The sequence below is a fragment of the Macrobrachium rosenbergii genome, chromosome 13 (assembly GCF_040412425.1).
Source record: "Macrobrachium rosenbergii isolate ZJJX-2024 chromosome 13, ASM4041242v1, whole genome shotgun sequence".
Lineage (NCBI taxonomy): Eukaryota > Metazoa > Arthropoda > Malacostraca > Decapoda > Palaemonidae > Macrobrachium > Macrobrachium rosenbergii.
This window is the reverse complement of record NC_089753.1, coordinates 30832363-30860350: the sequence shown is the minus strand read 5'-3', so window position 1 is coordinate 30860350 and position 27988 is coordinate 30832363. Positions and strand designations below refer to the sequence as shown.

General features: G+C 38.1%; 1 protein-coding gene across 6 annotated transcripts; it reads right to left on the bottom strand.

The window, feature by feature from the left end:
- Positions 1–43: 43 nt before the first annotated feature.
- Positions 44–27187, bottom strand: Mo25 (calcium binding protein Mo25). 6 transcript variants are annotated; one of them, XM_067114954.1, is made up of 8 exons: positions 27063–27187; positions 26783–26958; positions 12624–12765; positions 9740–9904; positions 8726–8844; positions 3492–3660; positions 2556–2720; positions 44–2221 (listed from the first exon to the last, which is right to left on the bottom strand). In XM_067114954.1, exons 3-8 carry the CDS (start codon positions 12723–12725, stop codon positions 1931–1933), a joined length of 1011 nt encoding a protein of 336 aa, XP_066971055.1. In that variant the 5' UTR covers positions 12726–12765; positions 26783–26958; positions 27063–27187; the 3' UTR covers positions 44–1930. The 6 variants fall into 6 exon arrangements, with proteins under 6 accessions (XP_066971055.1, XP_066971056.1, XP_066971054.1 ...); XM_067114955.1 differs by lacking the exon at positions 27063–27187 and having other exon boundaries at positions 26783–27012; XM_067114953.1 differs by lacking the exons at positions 26783–26958; positions 27063–27187 and adding an exon at positions 19798–20132.
- Between the last annotated feature and the right edge of the window lie 801 nt (positions 27188–27988).

Genomic DNA, 27988 nt, shown 5'->3' with positions numbered 1-27988 from the left:
ATCCATAAACTGTTGGAGGTAGTATGGTAAATCATCACTCTCATAATTTTGTTTAGTTATATTTTTTTAGCATGGATTCACTAGCCAATGGTTTCTCATTATGAAATGTATAAATTAAAACCAATTCATGAAAAAATTAAAAGTACCAAACTCAATACGCCTTGGATTATGTGCTAAATGATGTTTGATAACCATTTTATGCAAATTACTTTACTGCCAACAAAATAATAAAGCACCCTACATATTCCAAACAAACATTGTTAACAGTGGTGATTATGCTTAAAATTAAAAAATCAAATTCTAATCATTAGAGAAATAACAATAAACTGAGCATAAAGAGAAAAATCACATTCTGAATCTTTTTTTGTAGCATACTTACCTCAAGATGACCTTTTCAACAAAAAGAAAATTCAGTGATGTAAAATTCTAAGACACTTTCTTTTTGTTTATAAATATCACATAGCCATAAAGCTGAATGCTTGAGAGCATTTCAAAATAACAACACTCACTGCATCTCCATTTCTAAATTTGACAAAATAAAACTGGTTTCAGCTTCCTATTGGAAGTGCATGTTATTTCCACAACTCTTGAAAGTGATCCTTGATTGACAAAATGGCTCGTCTTTGCAAATCCATATTAAACTCAAGCTTTTCTCTTTAGTAAATGAAAGAACAAGTTCAAGTTTCACATCTCTTCTACGTGCTTTATATAATATATATATATAAATATAGGCCTTTTAAAAACCTACCAAATTTCTTAAATAAATTTCCATTTTTCCTGCTTACATACACTATACAATACCGCCTGTGTATAATGTACGACAAAATCTATGCCCGCATTGAAACAATGCAAGGTGTTTGGATTTTTGTATTGGATAACATAAAACCTAGTAAAAATAAATAGAAAATACCTGTTTGATCAAAAAGAGATTCTTAAATTGGAAAAATTAAGAATCTGATGTAGTTAAAAAAAAAATAGTAAAAAAAATAAATAATGAATAAAGGAAACAAAACTTTCAAATTGAATTTCTAAACAAGGTGACCGACACTGTTTCAGTTAAATCACATCCCCTTTCTGCACACATTATATATATACAAAAGTTATAAAAAGTATTTTGTCCTTCAATAACAGGTAAATTTATCAGTGGCAGCTCAAAAAAAAAAAAAAAAATAAAAGTATGTAAAATATCCCGATCGAGAATTTTGAAACGTTAGCAAGTGTTACCCTTAGCCATTAGTATTAGTCGAGTCCAATATTAACCTATAATCATTTGTGAAAGATGGATCACATTACTAATGAAAACATCAATGATCAAAATGAATTCAAGCAAACCATGAGAGCTACTCATAATTATAAAAAAAAAAAAAACAAATATCTCCACTGCAATGGATGCCACTTCTCTCAAAAGCCACTTCTCTAGACCAATCTCATATGTTATATATAAACTATAACCTCTAAATTAAGAGCTGAAATGCTACCCTCAACAGCAGCAGCAACAGTAAGAGTTTCGCTGAATACAGGAACAGCAACCTCTTCACTTGGCCCCAACATGATCGTCATCAATGCAGTCATGCTGAGGACGCCTGCTTTGAACTGTGCCGTGCCTGTCTGCCTGTCCTCGATGCAAAGTGTGTGTATTCAGCAGCAACTATGAAGGGTCCCGCTATGAGCAATACCTCAAGTTCTCCCTCAGTTACAACTTGAGGTTATCACTAAGGCATATTACAGAGGAGAGAAGCTAAATGTTTTGTAATTGCTCATTCATGGGACAAGGCTGGGATTTCTTATTCTTTGAAAGCTGATTGAATTTCAAGACAAAATAAAGCTTCTCACCATGAACGACGAAATGAATGAATGTTCACTTAAACAGCAGCTCAGTGGAAACCTGAGCTTCTCTTATTGCTGCCTCTTCAATTCAACTGAAATAATACTACTGATCTGGAGGGAGGGGTTTTAGTTCCTTGATTTGTTTGATGAGATATGCCTTCTCATCGTTGAACTGCTCGTCTTCCGAGCGGTCGGTATGGAAGCGCGTTAAAAACTCAACAAGCTTGTCCTGGTTTCGCAATAAGATTTCCAGGATGGGCCGTGGCTTGTCTGGGTTAGCTACAAAGACCTTAAACACATGGAAGGCTTCAAACTGTATGTTTCTTGATTTCTCTTTTAGCATTATCATCATTAATTTAAGGTTGTCTGGATTACTAATATACCGCTTCATCACCTGCAATTGAAGTTAAAACTGTCAGTAAACAGTCAAAACATTAACAGTTTTTTTTTACACGAACTTGAAATAATGCACAAAAAATAACCAACCATGCATATTACAAAATTACATTTGTCAAATTCTTTTACAGCAATATGCAATCATTGTAAATAACCATTTAAGCAGTTTCCACTACCCGAGGTTTAACATAACACTCGTAAAGTTACTGTAAAACCAAAAATATCTAAATGCATTACAAATAATGCTGTAATAAAGTGAAAAGCAAATAATGTTGTAATGATTATAACTGTTTTTTTCTTCCTGACATGAAAAAAAGGTAACCTTTACTTACAGAAAAGTTGTGTCTGTCTAATAAAAGTTCCCCAAGCAGCTTAAGTGACTGTCTACGTGTCACATAGTTTTCTGAATTGAGGAGGTTCTCATAATGTGAGAATACCCGGTCATAGTTCTGCTCCAAGAACTCGGCGCACAGCATCTTATGTTTGGTCAGGAGTTCCTGAGAAATAAAACAGATAAACTTAACTAAACGTGTAACTGAATCGCGAAAATAAGTAAAGGACTGTAAGTCGAAAGGCCTTGCAGTACTCCATTGTTTCTCTTTCCTCCATGGCATTGCCTTTATTTATAACTAAACATGATTGATTCATATAAACACAAAGGAAAGAGAGGTGGCCATACATTAAAAAAAATAAATAAAATATAAAAAATTTACGCTCTTCAGAATCTGTACGTCTGAATTCCAGAATTCCCAATCTTTTACACATGCTTAATATCGCATATAAATGTTTCCGAATCTCTATAAAAATCACAATGTATGGAACAAGATTAAAACAGTGAAGAAACTATAACAGCTTCAAACAACATACACGGGTTTATACTACGACTGTACGAACCCTATCCATCACTGCAATGTTTTCAAGCAGAGCTTTTGTTAGATGGGAATTGTATTCCACTGAATTCAAACATACCATAAATATCAAGTATATCTGACAACTTCTAGTTACTACAATGACATCAGTAGTCAACTACCAGTTGGAATAAGGAACAATATTTACAGGGATGATTTTGTCATATACGTATTACAGTGTCAAACATAAAGGAAAGCTGGATGTATCATTAATAACGTTCAATTCTAATAAATATAATGGCTGCCCTATAGGATTTGTGGTTTAACAACAGGTGAAAATTACAGCATGAGAAAATTAAGTTGGATATTTAATTGAGACAAGACCAAAGGGACAAGCTAAAACCCTAATCATAACTTTACCTTAAATGTGGAGAAGGCATCAGAAGCTATGTCGAAGGTAGACACTTCAACATATTTAAAGAAATTATAGAAATCATCACTATTGAGAATGATTCGAGTGAGGGCTTCATACCTGGCGCACTCTCTCAACATAGTGCCGCAGTGAAGGGCAATATCTTGGTGTTCATACCTGAAAGATATACAAATATTAATATCTATATGACACGCAAATCAATAAAACAACTTATACTCACTACCTCATACAACAAAACCCATTTGTTTGACTTTCCAGGAGAACTGACAGACTGGTCATTGTTACTTCCTTGCAGTTTTTCATGGCAGAAAATTTTGAAAATAACTTGCATCTTTCCTGGATAAACAAACCTGAAGCATTTCATGCAGATATACCTTCAGCAAAAGCTGGTCTGGTTGTTGAAGCTAGGTTGCAATATAGTTAACGACTATTGGCATTCAATTTTTACTTCTGCACCACTGACAAGCAATGTGTTGGTTCAAGGTGGGATTATGATGAAAGACTTACGGTTTATATTATCTAAATAAAAGGTAAACTATCTTCAAAATATTTTACTTGCTTCCATGAGAACATTTCGTCTTTTATACTGATGCTCACTCCTTGCACAGCAAGTATTGTCAAAAGAACATGCCTTGCAATGTCCTCTTCACCTGAAAATGCCAGCTTCCCAGTCCTACATATGAGCAGTGGAGGGATGATTCCTATAAAGTCCGGCATATGTTGAGGCTGAGAGGATTTGGCAACTTGCAGCCTTGCTCTATGATATGAAAAGAAACTTGGTTTCCTCTTGGAAATGAAGAGGAACTTGGTTTTTCATTTGTGAAGGAATACAAACTTAGAGGTAGAAATATTAGCAAAATTTGACGAACAAAATAATGCTTTACCAGCCCCTCCATACCTTGTTAACCCTTTAACACGAAGCCCTATTTACAAAACGTCTCAAGTATGCGGCGGTGTTAGGTGAGTTAAGCGCCCGAAGCGGAAAAAGTTTTTTCAAAAAATCGCCTTGCAAGCTTAGTTTTTAAGATTAAGAGTTCATTTTGGCTCATTTTTTCTCATTGCCTGAAGTTTAGTACATAACCATCAGAAATGAAAAGAATATCATTATCATATATAAATATTGGAATATATGACAGCGAACAAAAAAAAAAAAACTCGTATATAATTGTATACAAATCGCTGTAAGCAAAGCGGTTAAAGCTAATGAGTTAATTTTTTTAGTTGTATTGTACACTAAATTGCAATGATTTTGGTATATAACAAATTTTAAAACGATCAAAGCAACACAGAGAAAATATTATCACAAAATGATGCATGAATTAAACGCGAGGACGTAAAAAATGTTTTCTCAAAAATTCACCATAAATCGAAATATTGTGCTAGAGACTTCCCGTTTGTTGAAAAATGAAGCTAATTGATTGAATACTACTAAACTGTAAGTGTTTTAGCTTACAATTGCAGTTTTCGACCATTTCGGTCGAGTTAAAGTTGACCGAAAGTCGCATTTTTTCTATTTATCATGATTTATATGGAAATATTTCAAAACTGATAAAAGCTACAACCATGAGTTATTTTCTGTTGTATTCTACATGAAATTGCGCACATTTTCATATATAAAACTTTATGTAACGACTAATATAAAGCAGTGCAAATATTACAACAACGAGACGAAAGAATTTCCGAGATGTTCGCCGAGTTACAGCGCGAGACGTGGGAAAATGTTTTTAAAAATTCACCATAAATCGAAATATTGTGCTAGAGACTTTCAATTTATTGCAAAATGAAGTTAAACGATTGAATATTACTAGAATGTAAGAGTTTTAGCTTACAATTGCGTTTTTTACCATTTCGGTCGCGTTAAAGTTGACCGAAGGTTGAAATTTTGGCAGTTATCGTGATTTATGTGAAAATATTTCAAAACCGATAAAAGCTACAACCATGAGCTATTATCTGTTGTATTCTACATGAAATTGTGCACATTTTCATATATAAAAGTTTATGTAACGACTAATGTAAAACGATGCAAACATTACGACAACATGACGAAAGAATTTCCGAGATGTTAGGCCGAGTTACTGCGGCGCAGCGTAAGGAAAAATTTTTTTTCAGAAATTCACCATAAATCGAAATATTGTGCTAGAGACTTCCAGTTTGTTGCAAAATGAAGGTACATGATTGAATATTACTAGAATGTAAGAGATTTAGCTAATAATTGCATTTTTACCATTTCGGTCGAGTTAAAGTTGACGAAGCTTGAAATTTTGGCAGTTATCGTGATTTATATGAAAATATTTCAAAACTGATAAAAGCTACAACCATGAGTTATTTTCTGTTGTATTCTACATGAAATTGCGCACATTTCCATATATAAAGCTTTATGTAACGACTAATATAAAACAGTGCAAACATTACGACAACGTGACAAAAGAATTTCTGGCGCGGACGTAAGGAAAAAGTTTTTTTTTTTAAATTCACCATAAATCGAAATATTGTGCTAGAGACTTCCAATTGGTTGCAAAATGAAGGTAAATGATTGAATATTACTAGATCGTAAAAGTTTTACCTTAAAATTGCGTTTTTTTACCATTTCGGTCGAGTTAAAGTTGACCGAAGGTTGAAATTTTGGCAGTTATCGTGGTTTATATGAAAATATTTCCAAACTGATAAAAGCTACAACCATGGGTTGTATTTTGCTGTATTGTACATGAAATTGCACACATTTTCATATATAAAACTTTATGTAACGGCTAATATAGAACAGTGCAAAAATTACGACAAAATGACGAAAGAATTTATGAAATTTTCGTCTGAGTTACCGCCCGTGCGTAAGAAAAAAGTTTTTTCAAAAATTCACCATAAATCGAAATATTGTGCTAGAAACTTCAAATTTGTTGCAAAATGAAGGTACATGATTGAATATTACTAGAATGTAAGAGTTTTAGCTTACAATTGCGTTTTTCGACCATTTCGGTCGAGTCAAAGTTGACCGAAGGTTGAAATTTTTTGTAGTCGACGTATGGTACGTCCACTCGGCACCCAACAGACAATTTTAGTCGACGTATGATACGTCCAATAGGCGTTTAAGGGTTAATAAGGTGGCAAGAGGGAATTACATCTATTAACTAGAACTACAGTCATAGGATACTCTGTTGAGAGAGAGAGAGAGAGAGAGAGAGAGAGAGAGAGAGAGAGAGAGAGAGAGAGAGAGAGAGAGAGAGAGAGAGAGAGAGAGAGAGTCCTTGAATCTTAGGCATGATGCTTTTCTGTCAACTGAAGCTACACAAGTTGAGTAGTCACCAAAGGTCCTAGGGAGGTGTCCCTGGACTTGCAGGGCGATGTCCCAGGAGGAAAAAGGAGAAAAACCTGAGGTTAAGATAGGCTGGCAGCACCAAACACCTGCCCTTAGTATCTGTATAATAATTCCTCCTGAATACCAGGGATGGGGCAATGGCCCCAACTTCTTGGGATCTCACCCAAGGTAAAGAGCTGTCTCCCTAATGTAACTTGATCTCAAAAAGCCAGAGCAAACAGTGTTCAACATTCACACCTAAAATGCCAAAACCTGTACAGACAGCACCACAAACCTTTCACAGGGCACCCTTCAATGAAGAGAGACTTAAACATGCAGACTTTTTAATTTTCTTACAGAAGAATGCCTTCTGGACATTCTTCTTCCCCAGCCCCAAGATGAGGAATACAAAGAAGCTGAGGAGGAGGAATAAGTTGACAACATGAGCTTGCACTTCTTCAGTCTATTACAGCTTAGGTCCTCTACAACCTCTCCTATGCCTATCAAGGATGTAAATGAGGCAGTTCTTCCCAAGGACAGTTAAGGTAAGTATACCTTAGTTTAACCAGCCCTAGGAGAGCTAGGGCTGGCCCGAAGGATTAGACTTACTTTACATGGGTAAGAACCAATTGGTTACCTAGCAACGGGACCCGCAGCTTATTGTGGAATCCAAACCACATTATACCGAGAAATGAATTTCTATCACCAGAAATAAATTCCTCTAATTTTCATTGGCCAGCTGGAGACTCGAACTCAGGCCTAGCAGAGTGCTAGCCGCGAATTCTACCAACATCGTCCAACGAGGAACTTTCCCAAGGACAAGAGTTGCAGAAAAAGCTGCCAGGTCATCAACAGCAAGAACACCATGAACACACGCTCTCAGCTACAGCTAAGTGATCCAGAAAGGAAATGAAAGATGGATCTCTCATATAACTAGGAGAAGGCCAAGAGCATTCAACTACTCCTAGCTCACTGGAATGCCTTGGAATTGCTGGCACAGCAGGAGGAAGAGAGAGAAAAGTAAAGGGGTGATGACTGCAACAGGAATCTCCAATGTCCCATCCCAAGAGACTGCAATTTGGCCACCATCCATCCTAAATGCAGGGGTCACAGATGAATCAGAGAGAACAGAAGGGTTTTGCCCTCTGAAAACATTGATGATGCCTTCATGGATCATTTCCTCTTGAACCTTTACTTCTTCCACTAAGCAGGAGGCCTAGAAACATAATCAATTCAGTTCAGAAATGGCAGAAAATCCTGACCCCAGGAGGAACAGTGTCTCACACACACTATCTCCAAACTTACACTGTCATACTCTGAAAACCTCTGATGATCACACCATCTTCAGAAAATCAGACTTCATCAACTGTAAAATAATCACAACCAAGGTCAAAACAAAAGCCAAGGTCATCAACAAGGAGTGAGAAAAAGAAAGCAAACCAATTTCCTCAACAGCGTGGCTAAAGTAATATTGATTGTCAAGTAAGCGGGTGGTACTCCCACCCCCTCACTTGTTACCAAGCTTCAACATCCTAAATAGCTTCAACTGATAAAATAACCATATAAAAATGAGTTTGCAATCTCGTAAGGGTTGAGTAGGGTACTGTGTCCAATTACACTGAAAATTAGTGTTCATTAATAAACAAAAATCAATCTTATTTCAAAAAGCAGTGAATGACAAAGGCAACTGATAAAAATGTTTTACCACAGGCGAACAATAAATGGAGAAGCTGGCCAAAACAATAAACTGAACAATGTCTCACCTTGAATCAGAATTTTTGAATGGTTTGCCCCTCAACTGAACACAATGTACATACAGTATACTCCTAATTTGTTTAAATAACCAATAATTCAATAATTAACATGTGAACAAAAACTTCCTCCACACTTAAATAATAGACTGACTTCGACTTTCAACAACAAGAAACTTACCCTTTCATTAATGTAAAGAGTATCTCTGGTTTCGTACAAATGTATTCTACAGTCGGAGACCTTATTCCTATTTGCCTGCGAAGAATGTTATTGAAGATCTGGGCTACATCCTTCTTACCCTGCAAGAAAAATACAGTAATGCTGATGAAAGCTCAGTAACTCACCACACAATGTGTTTTTCAATTTGATTCCCTAAATTAAAAAATTTACATACTATACCAAAGGAGAAAAGTATAACTTGTTTGACTTGCATCACCACTCGGTTTTGAATAACTACCATGAACGTAAACAAACCAAATACCAATTTGCGTACTTATATTACAATGTAGCTTACTGAGTTAACTCACCTTACCTGTGTACAGTTCTCAATTCAAATGTTCCTAAATATAAAGTTTATATTATACAAAAAATAAGATAACTTGTAAGTGTATCAGTGTACAGTAAATCCCCCGTATTCGCGAGGATGTGTACCACAACCCACCCCCTTAAAACCCCTCTTAAAAACACTTAGAACTGCCTATTTTGATAGTTCAAAAAAAAAAAAAAAAAAAACTCTAAAAATGCTTACACCTGAGTATTTTAATAGTTTTATCACAAAAAGTGCATTTAGTCATGAAAAAAATATGAAAATACAGTAATTACTGAATATTTCTCAGTGAAAAATACCGCGAATGGGTGAATTTTCCTCGCATAGTGTGTATAAGTTGTCCATAGAGAAATCCGCGAATACAGGGGGTTTACTGTCATGAGGAAGCTTTCTATCCTCTAGGGAACAAAATAATCCGGCTACAGCCGTGTGGAGGACAGGTCAGTCCTTAAATGAGACTCAGGTGGAACAGTTACTAGAGTACTGGCAACAGTGGAGAGTTCTTGGGGCAGGATGACGGACTAGTTTTCAAGCCAACCATTTGAATAAAAGTGATATGCTAATGGATGGCAACAATTTGTACTCAGCACAAACAAATTCAATTCTTAATTTATTAAAACAGCTACAGAACACACAAAACATCTTACCTCAAAATCTATTCTATGAAGATTGAGAATGAGCAGTAAGAGCATATTAGAGTTATAGAACTCATGCGCTAATTGCGCTAACACTATATCCTGAGGCTCTGAGTCACTTGTGCCATAAAGCATAGTCTTTATCTGGGCAAGACTTTTACTAGTGTCCTCTTGAGCCTGAAAAAATGCCATCAAGTATATCATTACACATGAATGGGAAATGGTATCAATACAGCACTGTCTAAATGTTCAAAGTCAAGATATTAAATAAAACCTAATATAAAGCCCTGGGAGAAACAAATATTATGTACATATAATCACAGTATGCTGTTAACTTGCCCTCCTAAGAATTATCGAGATATACATCACTTAAAAATTATTTGACCTTATGTCAATATCCAAATTAATAATGACAATAAAAACTTTAATATTTGACAAAATGAGCAGACTATTAAGAATTTTAAACAAGAAACATTTTTTCATAAGAGCACATCAATCATTTTGTACTAACATTCGCTGTCTCGAATATTCTAGTCACTCCTTGTCATTCAGACAGAAGAGGTGGGTTCATTCAAACATACACCCTCTGAACCTTTTGGTAGGTACATACAGTACCACACCCCTCATATCTTGTGTAGGCTGAATATAAAATAGTGAGAACAGAGGGATGGAAGGCATCCACTCCATTTACGACTGATGGGTTTGTGTAAAAATATTTAATTTTATATTTCAATAACTTTATGTGCTAAATTACAATCATATCGTGCCTGGAACAAAATTTAGGTACAAGGAGCAAGAACAGCAAGTGAAGCAAGCAGCTTGCTGACACATTAAGAGATACAAATGTCAAGATAAAGGCTGTTTTCATGGTAAGGTCTTGAAGAGAAGACTCCTGTAGATATTCATATGGTAAGACTAAAGAACCAAAAATCCACTTAGAAGGTTGGATTATCTCGCAAGGTATCTCCTCAAAACAAAGAATACACCTTTAAAAATCTGATGAAGCAGTCACAGTGATTAGAGGACGTCTGTGGTAGTATATTGTGAAAACATCAGCCTCTTAACTTTATTGTCTCCACATATGAAGCAGCAGCATGTTGGGGCTGTGGAGTATCATGTGGTGAAGACTCCTAGAAATGTCTTCCAACAACTGATAATAGTCCACAAAGAATGATGTTGCACCACAAAAGGGGTGATCAGCATCATTCTCATGAAACTGGAGGTTTCAATAGAGTTGGCGTCTGCCTTAAGAGGCCAAATGGCCATAAGGCATATCTAGATCATCCCAAGAGAGTAGCATTCCAACCAGTTTCCAGGCTGCTGGGTATGGCTCAGCAGAGCAGCAAATCCAGGGTGTGGGGAAAACGTTATTAATGGGATACCCCTAGTCAATATAGAACATGCAATGGAGATTTCTGGGTCTTGCAAACAATTTGACACCAGGACTTGTTTCCCACAGCTGACACAGTCCACTAATAAGCTGTGACTTCCTATAACAAAAAAGAGCAAGAACTAGACATCTCTGACCTCTGTCCACACAAATATCTCTACTGCCAGATGATAAAAAAAATTTGGACCATGTTTCTCCTTGGTTTCCCAAGTAGGTGACAACTGTTAAATTGTCTACCAAACCTCTGACAACAATGCCTTGCAAAAATAGTGCAGGCGAAGAAAGTGTGGCCCCTAACTTTGTATGCATCTGGACAGCCTGGGTTCCAGAGGATGAGGAACTGGAGGCTTGCCACGACTGCAGATCCTTCAAGACTTCCTCTGAGGCTAATAACAGGTTAACAACTGAAAGCAAAACAGTTGACCAAAACTTTGCAAGATGGAGCTGAAGGGATCTCATCCAAAATATGGCTGTGAAGGACTAACTTCCCCAAAGATTAAAGACAGACAGGGACTGGCTGGCACAACTTGGCTGGAAGACTAGGTTGTTGCTTTAACTGCTGGATTACAGGTCATAGTCTCCTATCCTGTCCCACGAGAGTAGAACAAAGATGTTCCTGACCAGCACAAAACTGCATAAACTGATGGATGCTGATTTATATTTTTCCTTATTATTTTTAATAAAATCTGCCAGTAAATGCAATGACATATGTATCTGGAGGTTTTATTGTAAATGCCTAACTCCTGCAACATTACCAGAAAGTACGATGACTTCCTGAAAGGGGACTTAAAGACTTTAGTCATCCTTACCACAACCTTAACATTCAGGAAAAAGCCAATACATAAACCAAAAATTTAATTTAAGAGAAGATATTTTTTTTAAATTTAGGCTTTCCATCCCATTTCCTTACTGCTAAATAATTACCATGTAGACCAGCTTCAACAATCAAACCTGCTTGTGCCTAAGGTATACCTGTAGTGTAATCTGTCATAAAAAGGGTATTCTTATAGGAACAAATATTAATGATAAATCCTGTTCTCATATTAAAAACAAGAGGACAAAATTCATAACTAAAAACTGCACAACCAGAAATAATTACAGAAATTTGGCAGAAAAACCTGTATGTGGTAAAGAACAAAATTACTCAAAAAAAGAAAAGGGTTGAAGAAGTTGAAAAACATGTGATTAGATATGCGTCAGTAAAGAAAAATTAAATGAACGCTGATGAGCGTATGCTGACAGAGCTACAGAGTATGAGAGAGTAATTTGCACATTCCAATGGGTCCCCAGAATACATACGAGCAATTGCTCTTTTCCACTCGAGGACAAGTGAAGATTGTGTTTGAAGCTTTTCAATACAGCAAATGTGGCCGCAATTTGATTGATGGGGTTGTGACAAAACAAAAAATGAATCTTCAGCTATGGGTAAAATCAAAATCCAAGCTATGTAAACTGAATTAAACACCAAGTAGCACCATTTTAAACATTAAAACAAACTTAACCTACCTTTTCAGCCTTCTTGTCTGACCGTTCGAGTGCTGTAAGAGCATCCTTAAGTGCTTTGGATACCTCTTGGGGACTCTTCGGGCTCTTGCGAAAAAGGGACATCGCGCTAGCCTTCCTCCCCTGCCCTCTATAACACCATCACCTATTGAAAAGATACTGAATTAAGATTTCATATTCAACTTGTCTTTATGCTTGTTATTTTTATTCAGGAAATGTCTAACATTGGTTCCCAATACAGGCAGTCCCCCACTTAACGGTGGCATCAGTTAACGACGTTTGATTAGCAATCGTCGTTAACCAGATTTTCGGCGCCGGTAAGCAGTTCATCAGTGCCAATACCTGGTTAATGGTGCCGTTAAGCAGTTTACTAGCACTATTATCAGCTATGTTCGGTTAGCAGCGCTTGATGAGTACGGAACACCCACCATTAACCGGGGACTGCCTGTATAGGAATTATTTGAGATTATTTGTATATTTAGAAAATGAGTTTCTGTCCTTATATATTGGGTCATTCCTGGACCACACTTCCTCCTTGATGTTAACAAAGAAAACCACTGATATTAAATGATCAGTATTTAACTACAATTTTGCATTTCAAATGAGCTCAAGATACAACACTACAGCTTTAAGCTTGTAAATTCAAATTGGCAAAAAAATAAATAAATACAGTCAGTCCCGGTTCTGACGGTTCCGATTCTACGCTTTTCTGCAGGCTTCAAGTTCCATGTTTATTGTTTAAAATCATAATTTTGAAGGTTTTTGATGTAAAACCATAATAATGCAGTTTACATCGTTTTCAATGTTAAAAGGCTTATGATTTTTGACGATTTTCGACGATTTTCCGGCTTAAAAAATAAATAAATAAATAAAAAAGGCTCTGGTCTCATAAAGCCAAACCTTGTATAAAAATAATGCAGCATTTAGAAATTAGATTGAAAAACCCATGGCTCTTCTAAAAGTTTGATCCGTAACCCACTGACAACAATACCTTTATTTATTGTGCTCTTGATCTCACAGACAGAAACCAACGTACAGTACCTGTATAACAGGAGGTAGGGGTTCAGATAACAACATGAAGTTACAACGTCTGTATACTTTTTCATATTTTCAAGGTCAATATGCCTGTAATTAGTTAATAAGATAGGTCCCCAAACAGCACAAATACCACCACACACAAGCAATAATTAAGAAAGAATTACTATAACCTTTCTCATTCTGTAACATTGTAAACTTTTGACATAATGAGATTTACCGTGATTATGAAGATGCTTACTTTGTACAATGAGATTCTAAATGTGAGCACCCCACTATGATAAATATTTACTTAAATGCCAGTCCACTTACGGTACTCTATTTCCCTCTTTTAAAGAGTTTGTCATCAGTTGAAAATTTAAGCTCTAATGCAAAATTTTGATTCTATCCTAATCTCATCATCACCATCATGCAAATAAAATCTTTACTTCCAGTGAATTTTGTGACGGTTGGGATTTAAAAAAACATACATTCATGTTACTGACTAATGAAAATGGAACTAATTCTATTCTTGTATAACCTAAAGATGATATTTTCCTATTTGAAAGAATGCAGTTCTTGAGTTTTCAGTGAAAAGTCATTTCTTGCAACTGAAATTATACCAGTACTGTACATAAAAGATACTACAGAAAACAGTACTGGTTCATATACTGCACAACCAAGAACTTTATAGTGCTACACCGTACATTCAAAGGATATAAATTTAAAACATACTTAGCATTATAAAATGTTCCAAGTGTGTCCATACTCCAGCATCAATCAACTCCGTATTGGTCATTCTTAACATGTGCAAATCTTGTTACATTAATCCTTCAATAAATATTGCAACATTACAACATAAGGACTGATAAATAACTGAACTGATTCAAAAGCCTCTCATTCAGACTGATAAAGATTGAAGATAATACAGTAACATTATAAAACCCACATACTTTCATCAACTGTCACAGAAACTTAATGAACTAATCTATTACTATTCAATATAATGCAAACACTTGTATGTATCCTTATGAGGATAAAATAATACCAGGATTATAATCCCGAAAAGGGCCATATTTTATCCCCATCCTTAAACAATGTGATTGTTGTTCATTGTCTTTAATTTTACATTACATTGCATACAGCTTGACTTTGCCTATGCATTTATTTGAAGAATTTACTGTCCAATATTTTTTTAGGGGAAGAAGTATTTGACATGTTGGTGATGATTGGCCGAATGTATTTCTCCCTCCAATATATGTAAAGGAAATTAGAACTGCTAATGAGTGAATAGACTATTAAGTATAATGTGTTTGTATATCTTCACTAGACAGCAATAGCCATCCTGTTGGCCATCCAATTCAACAATCGTAGCTTGGCTTAGGACACACACTTCTTTTTTGGTATCTTCATTTACAACTCGGCCTAGGAACTATAGTTAAGATAAAGTTATCAAATTTTCGTGAACATTTCTGGGAGGTAAAAAGAACAACCACCGTTGCCTGATGCAAAAACACTTTGTTAATTGTCAATGCTAGATTTTTTTCAAAATTCTGTACAACAGTTTAGTTTCCATTATCACTTTATAAGCTGAAAGTGGCCTTCTTTACACAACTCACTGTAAGATCTTTTTTTTTTAACTTATTTTCACTCCACATATCTCTCGTTCCCATTCCCTCCCCTTGATCTTATTTTTTCTTTGTATTAAAACCCTCTAAAAATGCTTATGCTTATACCTGAATATTTTAATAGTTTTATCACAAAATGTGCATTTAGTCATGAAAATATGAAAATAAGAGTAATTAGTGAATATTTCTCGGTGAAAAAAACCGCGAATGGGCGAATTTCCCACGAATAATGTGTGTGTATGTTCCGCAGAGAAATCTGCGATACGGTGAGGCCACAAATCCAGAACCGCAAAAAAGATCCTTTCCAGGAATGATAAAAACTTACATGACTATCATAACATTCATCACATCACAAATACAGACAAAGCAAATACTATCTACTTTATCTGTAACATACAGGAAAAGGCTACTTCCTATGGAGCACAGAGTTTATATTCACGCTAATTCTTCACTATTGTTTTCAACTGAATTTATGCTCAAGTAAACTGAACAAGTCATTTAAATCTTTCTCTCTGGCTTCACAGCATTTCAAGTGCTATGGAGTTCCATGGCCTTTCCCAAATGCTACTAAGACAGCAATGGTTGCGAGACCACCATAGCAATGGTACAGCAACTGACCGAGGTAGAATCAATCTTAATATAGAAAAATATATGCTTTTATCGCCATACATCAGAATGATTAAACCTTACGGTCTTCACCTAGTGTTTATGATGAAGTCGAGCTGCACCCATCCTACCACACACACATTTATCATGTAACCAAATTACACAGATGTTGTAACGTACTTTAGAAATAAGTAATCCCCCTAAAAAAGTGGGTGTAAACTTATATTTATATGATACATAAGTGAAGGCAATTTATTCAATGCAAGTGCAGTAGTGTTCATTACAATTTTATTCCCACTAATTGCCTAGCTCAAGAATAGGCATATTTGGTTCTAATGACAAAAAATGTTATCTTGATCTTAAAAAAAAAAAAAAAAAAAAAAATGAATATAGACATGGTTCATAGCCACATAATGCAATTAGTCTTGTAGACTTGATGAAACTTATATCAACTTGAAAACTTAATACACATGTTTAAACTTCAGGACAATTATTGATACAGTACATTGCCAACAATTTTACAATCTAAATATTCTATGCAGCTGAGTGCACAAACATCATGCAGTATACAGTATATACACTGCACTCCCTGAACACTGACACAAACAGAATGTCTGGTAATGAGAGAGAGAGAGAGAACTTTTGAAAAGATGCCTTTTGAAAAATGCCTCAGTGAATGGCAAAACACATTCATAAATAGATGCAAGGGAAAATATATCCATTACTAGTAAGACTAATACGTATGTACTAACTCCATAATAAAGTGGCATCAAGGGTAAACATACCCCTCTCCCCCCCAATTAAAATACTTCAAAAACCAGCAAGGCCAATTTTAACTCTAAAGGAACCAAACTTTATTGTTACCCCAAAGGTGTTCAACCAAGCCATAAAATAAAATTTATAAACCCACTAGAATGACCCCTTCCTGCTAAGCTGACCTGCCAAGACATTCCTCCTGCCCAGAATGTACCAGGCTGACAGTTCACCATCTAGGTGAACTGCCCACCAGTGCATCTGCATCGCCAACTGACAGAGGTGATGTATATGACATCACTGGGATATCTCCTGCAACAAACATCACTGTCACAAGAGGCCAGTGTCTCAACTCAACCCTAGTGATATCGTTCACTGGTGGTACTCCATCCACAGTGCTCCCTGGTTCAACCTCGTTGCAGTCCCAGTCACAATACTGAGCAGGGATGCAACAACTCCTGTAACCTCCCGTTTGACTCCTCAAACCAACAATCTGACACAGGGATCTCAAAATGCTAAAGCCCTAAGCCTGACTGAGAGGTGCCTGATCAAGGCAGCTAAATAATGTAATTCGTGACCAACTGTACAATAAATATTTGTACATAAGAAAATAACTTGGTGGTTTAGTTAAATTACAGAGGCTTCAACAATACTGTGACCTGTATCTATAATTTTATGGAAGTCTATAGATGTTAATTTAGCATTACAAGCGCTGCTCAACTTTAACCTATGTCCGAAAATGGTCGGCAAAATTCACAACCTGAAGGCTCAACCTATTTGACACACTTTATAATCTACTATTCATTTTCAGAATAGGGAAACTGCCTTCATTAATGTGAAGGGTATTCAGGGCACAGAAAAATTAGGGGGCACATCAGTACACACTTATAAAAATATTATGGTTGACCCTTTTCGGCACCGAAAAAATAGGGGGCACGTCACTACACGCTCGAACAAATATTATGGTTGACCGACTCTTTTCAAGTCCACTGCTGCTTTCTCAAGGTGTTTCATAGGTACTTAGACAGGATAGCTTGTAGCGCATGCACTATTCACAAGCAAATGTGTGTTTTTTGTTTTTCTGTGATGCACAATATAAACTCTTAGTTTTCACACAAACTTTCACAAATTCTCACGTTTAAGCACCCAGACGTTTTCATACTTCGGTTAAACAATAGCTCCCTTTTGTGTATGACGATCATTAGTGATATCTTTTACATGCCTCGAGATTTAAAACGACTTAGTGTTTTGTGATAGCACTTGTTCTCTTTCTGCAGGGTTTTGTATGAACTGAGATGGCAGACAGCCGCAACACTGCACTGTTTACGATATAAAGTATTAGGGAACACTGTCCCCTCGCTGTCTAATTATCCAAGGTCAATAAAACTGCCTGAAAGAACAATAACTGCCCTCACTAACAGTTGCCTCTCCCGAACAAAATGGATGGACTTGCCAACTACAGGGCTTAGGACAAGGAAAAATATGTGCCTTCTAGCCGAGACTCTAACAACCCTAAAGTATGGAATATGATGTAGCCTATGCAATGCTAAAAGGGAAAGAGGGGTGGGTAAAACTGAAGCTGCGTCCCTCTGGTTCGGTCACTATCAGCTTACATATAAAACGGGTGAATCGTTTTGATACCAGCTCCTTGGGTATAAATGTAAAACCATAAATAAAAGACGTTAAATATCATAAACATAAACAAAACGCATAAATTCAAATTAAACCTTAGGTAACCTAAAGAAGGTAAATATTCCGGTCAGTGACTGGCAGGAACCAGGCCGCGGTATTAAGTCTCCGGCTTTCCCAAAGGGTGGCACTCGCCAGTTTGGACTTTGTACGCAAGGTTAGGCTGCAATGAACTTCTGTACTTCACTCTAGGTTAGTTTGAGGTCACAAGAACAGTAAGGAAACAGTGCCCTGGCCTGTGTTAAAGTATGTTAAGGAGAGAGAAAGGGTAAAATGACTTTCAGGATTCTAGGTAATGTTAGTGTGGGGTTTAGGATCAATCCAGTACGGAACCAGCATCCAAGGTTAGGTTAGTTTACTGTAACTGGCCTTTTGACAGTTTCATCCTTAACCCTATAGTGGAGCCCGCTTCTACAAATCAAGTAAATGAATTGAATCAAATATAGAATTTAAGCCACCGTCCAAGCACCTGGGACCTACGAGGTCATTCAGCGCTGAAACGGAAATTGACAGTAGAAAGGTTTGAAAGGCATGAAAGGAGGTAAACCTCAAAGCAGTTGCACTATGAATCAACTGTCAGGAGAGGGCTGGGGAAAGTCAGACGGCAGAAAGAGAATTTAAAACTTTACTCTAGTCGCACGGCCAGCTGTCGACCGGGCCAGGATCCACATACATGAAAAAGACGTAACTTAGTCCACGTACACAGACGCAACTTTTCCTACAATGCCAAATCCTGACCTTGCCAAATCTTACCTACCTAACCTAACTAAGGCAACATGCCCTGACCTGGCCTGGGGGGGAGAGACCCCCCATAAAAGGTAGCAACCTATCCCAGCAGGCGACTGGCGGGAATCATGGGGCGCGACTGCAGTAAAGTTTTGCCGAAGAAATGTGAAAAGGGGTAGAGTAAGAGAATGGAAGGGGGTTGCAGCTATAGGGGGGCTGAAGGAACACTTTAAAGAACCTGAAGTGATGCCTACAGTGCACCGCATGTGGTGCACCGACGTAATTCCCCTTGTGACACCTAGGTCCTCTGCACTATAAATCCCACGTCTACGAACCGAATGGATAATCCTCGCTGCCCTTCAGCACGCACTAAATCCACTGATCCTACAGGCATCCTAATCACCCTCCAATCCCGACGCACAACCCTAGCACAGGACGAGGGGCCTCCCGCAGGCTAGCCTAGCCTACGTCAGGCTACGTCGCCGAGAACCTGGCAGTCCAGCCGCGTCTTATTTCGCGTTCCGCCCCGCAGGAGGGGAACCGAGTCGCGACCACCCCACGGAAAGGACCCCGAAAAAAAAAAAAGAGGAAAGACCCAGAACGCAGACGAAGCGCGAACCCCCAGACGAAGAAAGCGGCGAAGAAGTAGAAGAAGAAGAAGAAGAAGAAGAAGAAGGAGGAGGAGGAGGCCTGGAAACGCCACCAGCAAGCAGCAAGCAGCAGCAGCAGCGGCCACCACGCCATATTTCGAGCCATAATACCTGTGGGGGATCGTGTGTCTCGCCTCCTGGAACGAATCGAGGGCTTCTTCCTCCGCCGCCTCTTCTTCTTCTTCTTCCTCTCCTCTTCGCTTCCGTCGGGGGCGTGCAAGTGGACCAATCCTTCGGCGATGGGGTCGTGTGGTGTGGTGGGGGCCCTCGATATCGGGTGCTCTCTCTCTCTCTCCTAAACAGCGATTATTATCAGTACCCACAGCCTGCTGCGACTGTTCGGAGACCCTCGGACGACTCCGCGGCCGAGGAAGGGGGGCCAATCGCAACGCGATTTCATCGCGCGCGGCCAATCGAAACGCGCCATAACGCCGCCTCGCCAATCATAACGCCGTGTTAGATCAACCTGGCCAATCGGCGGGCGCGAAATGACACGGGAGCCAATCGCAATCGGCGATTTGCGGACGGCCGCAAGTTTTCTCATAGGGCGATTCGGTGTATATAGGAATGTCGAAGATAAACTTGTTTATCTGGGGGAGGTTTTTTTTTTTTTTTATTTCTTTCCGATCGAATGCTAAAAACTGAAAAGGCGTAAGAGGTGAAGGAATGACGTAGATAATCAACCACGTTATCGTGGACATTCTTGGCCGATTTCGTAGCCGTTGCGAAATGACGGTGAATGTGGCATTTTTCGTCTCTAAAAATTATAAGTAGACAATTCAGGTTACCAGGGTCAATTTCCAAGCCTCCGCGCGAACGTGGGAAAAATATGATATATATTTACCAATGCTAAAGAATTTCGGCGCCAAATTTGAACGGAAATCTTTCGGAACTTCGTACGAAAGTTCTGTTTTAAAAGGATATAGTTTGTTATGCAACGTTGAATTTTTGGGTGGGATTTGTACCTTTACTGGTGAGATATTAATGAACATTTAGAGCCTCTACTTTACCGCTCGCGTAATGGTTATAATTTACTACAAAGCGCAAATGCGTAGTAATCAACCAACCTCTAACGTACGCAGAAATGGTTCCCTGTGCACGTAAAGTATCTATTTTTGTCATAAATGCGTCTTTGAAGAGAATTGCACTGATATAGTCTATAATCTCATGCTGCGTGGCGTTGGATTTACGAGTTAGTGAAATCCGAGACGTTCTGTTAATGGCAGGAACTACTGCTGCTGGCATTGTAACAAATTTCAATTTAGAATTAATTCTTGGTTGTACAGGTTTAAGAATTTATTTCCGTTTTTTGCGCACAACTGTCTGTCTGCTACAAAGACGCACAATGTCACAATGCATCAGCATGACGTCAGGACATTGTTGTCAGAAGAAAAATAAATAACAAAGAACTTACTTGGCTTATTACGAAGAAACGACACGAGATGGGTTACGGAGACCAGGTTGTTTGTGTGAACAAAAATTGTAGCTGTTGGAAAATTGGGAGATAAAGACTTTGTTTTGAGTAGTCTACTTTAATAGATTGCTATATTAAATTTCCTTCGCCCATAATGTTTCTTGCAATCTGCAATAGTGTAAAGATGCCTTCAATTCTGCCTCATCTTTAATATAATCTCATTATTCACCTGTATCTGTTAAGATCGAACACTCACATACATATGAACAGGTAATACACGTACACATAAATAAAAAATAGAAATAAAATCGTACCTAATTATTTTCATCAACTATATAACCTCTCTCTCTCTCTCTCTCTGCCTCGCACCTGAAGACAGAACGGTCAAAGTTGGGGATATATATAAGACCGCCTTCGCTATTTCAAATTATACGGTATATTTTTGGCCATAAGTAAGGGTGGTAGTTAATATGGAAGAAGCCATATTACGTCGAGATCTCAGGCAGCGTGAAATTCGTTTTCAGTGTTGCAGTAATGCAAACTTTTTTTTTCCCAAGAACGCTGTAGCATTGGCATACCTTCACTCACTGCGAGTATAGGCCTATAGGTTCTGATATCATCAATTGCCAGATGTATGAAGCATTTTTTTATGCGTGCTTAGTTTTTCCATTTGAAATTAGGGGATCATTTGCGTTCAGTTTTTTGGATTCCGTTTATTCATAGGGACTATGTTTCTGTATGTGTGTGTGTGTGTGTGTGTGTGTGTGTGTGTGTGTGTGTGTGTGTGTGTGTGTGTGTGTGTGTGTGAGAGAGAGAGAGAGAGAGAGAGAGAGAGAGAGAGAGAGAGAGAGAGAGAGAGCTTGATTCGGTTCCTGAAGTAGATTTCCGAGAGTGTATTTCTATAAAACCATACATCATCTCAAGCATGATTTTAACTGTAGGAATTTTTAAAAGGATAAAGTAAGTAAAATATACACTACATTCCCAATATGCAAGATAACAACAAAAGCATATGATTTTCGATATGAGTTATTTTGCAATTTATTCGATACATTAATGATAAATAAATTAACAAACTCAACAAAACATTTAGTCTAATGATGCGGCAAATATGAGAATGTGAAACTGTTTACCTCATAGCTACCTCATACCTTTAGCCTAAAGGATGCGTCGTAAAAACGAACTAGCAATCAAGTGATCCCTTAGGCCAGTGGCAAAACAGATATGGACTTTCCTTCAGCCATATCAAGAGGTGACGGAATGCGCAGCAAGATGCGCAAACGACAGCTTGCAAGTTGTGAGAGAGAGAGAGAGAGAGAGAGAGAGAGAGAGAGAGAGAGAGAGAGAGAGAGAGAGAATAGCACTGGTCTCAGAGAGGAAAATTGCTGGAGGAATACGAACAGTAAAGTAATATAGGACTACAAAGTAAGTACACGCGCGCGGACACAACGGAAGTCCTGCAGCAACTCCAGAGGCTAGTGACTTTTTAATGGCTCTCACTGAGAGTTCGTGATAACGGTTTGCATATAGGGCTGGTTAGGAAACAAGAGTCCGTGCTGGCACGACGTCAGCTTAATCTGAAACCGAAATAACATAGACATGTCCCTAGTAACATGTAATTATTAACACGGCCTATGAAGAAGGCCAATATAATAATGATAATGATGCAGCCACACGGTCTAATTACGAGAACTGTTGCAATCCAACAGAGGGAATGAGAAGCATTCCGATGACATAAATCATTTACGCTTGTGGCATTCTCAAAGTCAGTACGTAACGTCAAAATCCAAAGGACGTTATTTTGAATCGCGTAAAAAAAAAAAAAGTCTGAGATTCCGGCGCTTTAAATATAAAATTAACGCGCCACTCTTCGAAGTTTAAATCCAGCGGGACGGGATCATGAATCGTGACACCCGTTTGTGCAGGCACAAATCAATATTTCCGCTATTTTTCTTTTCAATGCCACGCGTGATTCTTTGATTCTCCCTGATTAAAGGGATAGCTGACGAGAGCTGCGACCCCTGTAACGGGATGAGATGCGTCACCGTAGATCAATATATATATCTTTAATGAGGGTAGTTTTCCAGTTAAAGAGTGATCCTTATTGCGCTGAAAGGTTTCGTGGATATTCCTCGATACCAGCACGCCTTTCCCTTTCTAACGTGGCGGCATCACTCCACTGACCAAGATGGACACTCTTGCTTAATTCACACGACCTGTCACATACAAAGTACCGCGTCATAATACTTTACCAATGAGTAATAATCGTCAGACACGCCCTTGGTATCTCTGGGGCACTTCATATCTTTTCGTTATCGATGCCAGTATTATTCTCTTGCTTAACAGAATGGGGGGCATTTAGGCCCAAGGCCAAGCGCTGGGAACTATGAGGTCATTCAGAGCTGAAACGGAAATTGACAGTTAAAAGGTTTGAAAGGTGTAACGTGAGGAAAACCTCAAAGCAGTTTCGTTATGAATCAGTTGTTAGGAGAGGGTGGACAGTGCAAGGGACGAAAGGGGTTGCAGCTATAGGGGCAGTTAAACGCTGCAAAGAGCTTTAAGTAATGCCTACCGTGCACCGCATGAGGTGCACTGACGACGCTATCCCCCCCTTACAGAATCTCCTGTATAACGACCAAGATGCATAGATCGATAATGCAACGGAATGATCCATGATCAGTCGTGTGTGTGTGTGCTACTCGCAAAAAGTGCGGAGTATTTAATCTGGCCTCAAGGTATCGTGCTATCGCTTGGCGGGACGCATATATGCATGTGTGAAGGAGATTAATCTAATCTCATTCAAAGGCAACACTGGTAACGATCACGTGAATCGGGAATGATCAATGTTTACTTTCGTGTCTTTTACATCCCTTCTTTTGTAGCATTTGAACTTTCTTCATAAAAGTTAAATTCTTTCGGATATTTGGATAAAAAAACTGAGTACATTGTGACGTCACTGGTCTTCACTCTTGCTGAGCAACTGTTCTCGACGTCGAGAAAGTCACCCTTGAAGAGAAAGTAACCCACGGCCTAAAAAGGGTTCCCCTTCTTTATGGGTGAAACACACGTGACCTAAATACATTCTTACATGTGTATTGTATCTATACGATGATTAATATCCCGCCATTTGCTCTCGCGGAATAACTATCCGAATTTCAAGGTACTCAAGACAGCGAAGGAATCTCGTTTTCTTTAACTTTCTTCCCGCGGTTATAAAAATCTGCATATCAGGCGAAGTTACGGACTGACCCAGTAACAAGAACCCGTGCTGGCATAAAGCTCGCTTAATTTATAATAATACCAACAAACAACGACACCCGAAACTTAGTTGTGGGAAAAATTCAGTCCTTAAGGTATTTAAACCATAAGACGAATCTGCGTAAACTTAGACCGTAATGGGAATATATCATGCGAATTCCGGAATATGCCAGTTGCGTTGGAGAGAGAACGGAAAAAATAACCAGAGCAATTGGCGTAGACTGATAAAATATTTCATTACCAGAGCAATTGGCGTATATAGATATATATATATATATATATATATATATATATATATATATATATACATATATATATATATATATATATATATATATATCCTTCTTCTTCTTCTTCTGAGAATGGATGGCTCTGGTTTATCAGCAATCCTTCTTGAAAGAAGTTGCTAATCCATTTCTCACTTCTATCTAAGTAATCCATAGCAGTCAGCAAACTACCAGGTGCATGATTCGCTGTTTAGGTGAACAGAAGCAACGTTGGATTTAAAGGAATATGCCAAAACATTCCGGATCGCTCGGGTATCGAATTGGGCATGGCAGTCTCGGTACCTTGCACTGATATTGCAGATAAAATGTGAAAAACAAAATTCCTCCTAAAAGTGATGAAGAGTGAAGATACTGCAAAAGAAAGTAGTCGAGATCTATACAACCGTCCGAAAGAAGCAGCTGCACAATTTCAAGCTGTTGATGATTCAGCTGGCCTTATGTCGTCAGCACGGACTCTTGCTCCTGGCGCAGTCGTAACTGACTGTGGAACGCGGAACTGTCACAGGGGCCTGGTGTAGGTCTTTGTAAAGAGTTAGGTTCTGGAGTCCCATTGCTTATATAACCCCCGAAGGGAAAACTTTCAACGAATTAGGTGAAAACAGCAAAAGCTCAGATGTTCGGCGCCATTCAAGAAAAATGATAGGCCTAGTATTAATTCTTAATTTTCCTCAGTTAGATGTGTGTGTATTTCATCGTCCTCACGTCCGATCTGTTATTTCTTTCACGTCTAAGAGTATTGCCCACTGTCTAAAACTTAATCATTCGGTGACATTGTCATCCACCAGACGAGAGACTAATGGAACTTTCTAGTAGTACTACGGCGTCCCATAGTTGAAAAGTATGTCACTGGCATAGACGTAACGTCTCTTTGGTGCTTTTTTTTTTTTTTTTTATCAAGGGTTGTCTTTTTCTACTTGTCACGGAAACTGCCTCAAACTGGATTTGACTACTGTAAGTGGCTGTAAGATCGTTTTTCCCGAAGTATTCTTCACAATACACGGAGAACAGTTTACCATAAACCGTTTGTTTGTTTTCATTTTATTTTTTATGCTGTCTTCGAAACAAAAATGGTTACAGGTGCGAATGAATGCGTTGTATATATACATACACACATATATACAGTATATATATACACATATATATATAGAGGGTTGAATTACCATTTTTGCGTATTTTTTTCTCAAAGGATCATCGACGCATTTGTAGCCGTTCGGACTTCTCTAGACGGGAATTAAAGAAGAAGAAAAAGAACGGCATACCCATTTTTACCATTATATGAGCCAGTGTTAAGACTTTCCTTGTACACTCTGAACACACAAGTTTATCAAGAAAGAACATAAGTATATGAATGGTCATCTAATAAATAAATAACAATAAGAGCAAACGACAAGCTACAAACAATTTAACTGGTGGCATATTTGCTGATAAGAGAAAAGAAGAAGACGAAGAAAGAAACGAAACGGTCCAACTCTAAAAATTACTCCATTAAGAGACCCAATGCATCATCCAGTATCCTTATGCAACCCTGAGACATTATAACTCTCTTACAGAGAACAATAACAACAATAGGCGTAAGACATGAACATTTTTCTTGTATTAACACGAGAACAACCAGTTCGAGCCAGGCCTTAGTTTCAATTAACATTATAATGTATTCAGGAGCACGCAGATTCACATTTAGCCAAACATTTTACTGTGAACAGGCTTGTCTGTTAACTATTGGTTATATAAAATGAATGTATACACAGAAATATGATGTCAAATACATGTTGGTTTGAGTTGCCGCTTTCCCATTTTATCTGCCATATTCGAAACTCATCTTCACGCTCACAAATAAAGTGAGTTTTCCAGTAAATCTGCAAAAACCAATATTGATCGGTTCTTTGTGTAAAATGCAACCTTTGTTTACATTTGATGAGTTACCAACCCATTTTCTTTTATCGTGGCTCCTTGTTACCAGCCACGCCCCTATTTCGATGACGGAATGTGAATGTTCTCCTGCAGTTACAGTCATCTGTAATGACCACAGTCAACATTGACATTCTTGTTTAAGACGCCACCGTTTTTACGAGCAAGAAACCTTACTCTTGAAAGTTCGGTAATTCATGACTTGCGACACACATCACAGCGAACCTACCTCCCCACGCAAGAAGTTTCTGTTGCTGTCGCCACTACGCAACTCGGGGAGTTCCACACCAGAATACTTCCATTTATCAGTCTCACGTCTGCCACTCAGTCCGCCATTAGCGTCTCTGATCTTTTATCTTCAGTTATACGGAGCCTATTCAACGATAAAAGTAGCCGATGGATTTCCTGTGGAAGACAACAACAGTTGCTTAAACCCGTATAAGACATCGACGACTATGCAACCTCAGGTCTACTTTCTTAAAAAAAAAAAAAAAAAAAAAAAAACCTACTCGTGTGACCTTGCCTGAGGGCAGAACCACCGCCGGACTCATATAAAAACCAGTAGGGATGGTTTTCTGTGCGTGGCTCGATCCTGGTTACCGCTGGTAGTGTTGTTCTTGACAAGCCGGGTTGTTCTGTGAGTTGGTCTGCGGGTGTGGTCGCGCTACATACCTTCCTTCCCGTAACATTCATACGGAAAATATCGCCGTGAGTCAACTCTTGATAATCACGTACTTTGCTGGTCTGTAATAAAAAAAAAAAAAATTATCTCTGGTATGCGGTCTCGTGTACACTAGATTGTATTTCTCTTCTTTTCCATCTCCCAGTAGCTAACGAAGTGACTCTTAGTTAAATAAAAATGCAACAGAAATCAATAGGCGGAATTTACTTTCAGAAACCTCACTTGAGCTAATCATGACAAAGAAGAGGATTGGCATCGTTGGATTTGGGCATCTGGGTAAGCGTGATATGATTCACTGTCGTATAACAAGGAAATTATGTCTTTTTTTTTGTACAGATAACCTATCAGTTCCTTCAGATATTTAAGTCTTCAGTTACCTAGTGTTTTCAATGCTTATTCTAACACAGATTACGAATATATAATAAATGATGACGCTGCCACCGCTACTAACAATACCTATCACTTACTACTACTACTAAAATGATGACTGCCTACCGCAGGATCTCTCTCTTTCTCTCATTATTTCTTATTCCTACCAGTAAAACTGAATGCGGCATCCGCTGAAAAAGGAAATTTACCGAACTGACACGGAATAAAAAAAAAAAAAGGCATCTTGTCTACACCGAATCTTACAAAAAATAAATAAAAGTCATTCGAGAGCTAGGTCTCAAGGGGGAATTTCTTCTTCTTTACATAACCCGTTGGCGTTACGTCAGCGGGGGTGAAACCTATACTTTTAAGGCAATCTAGTAT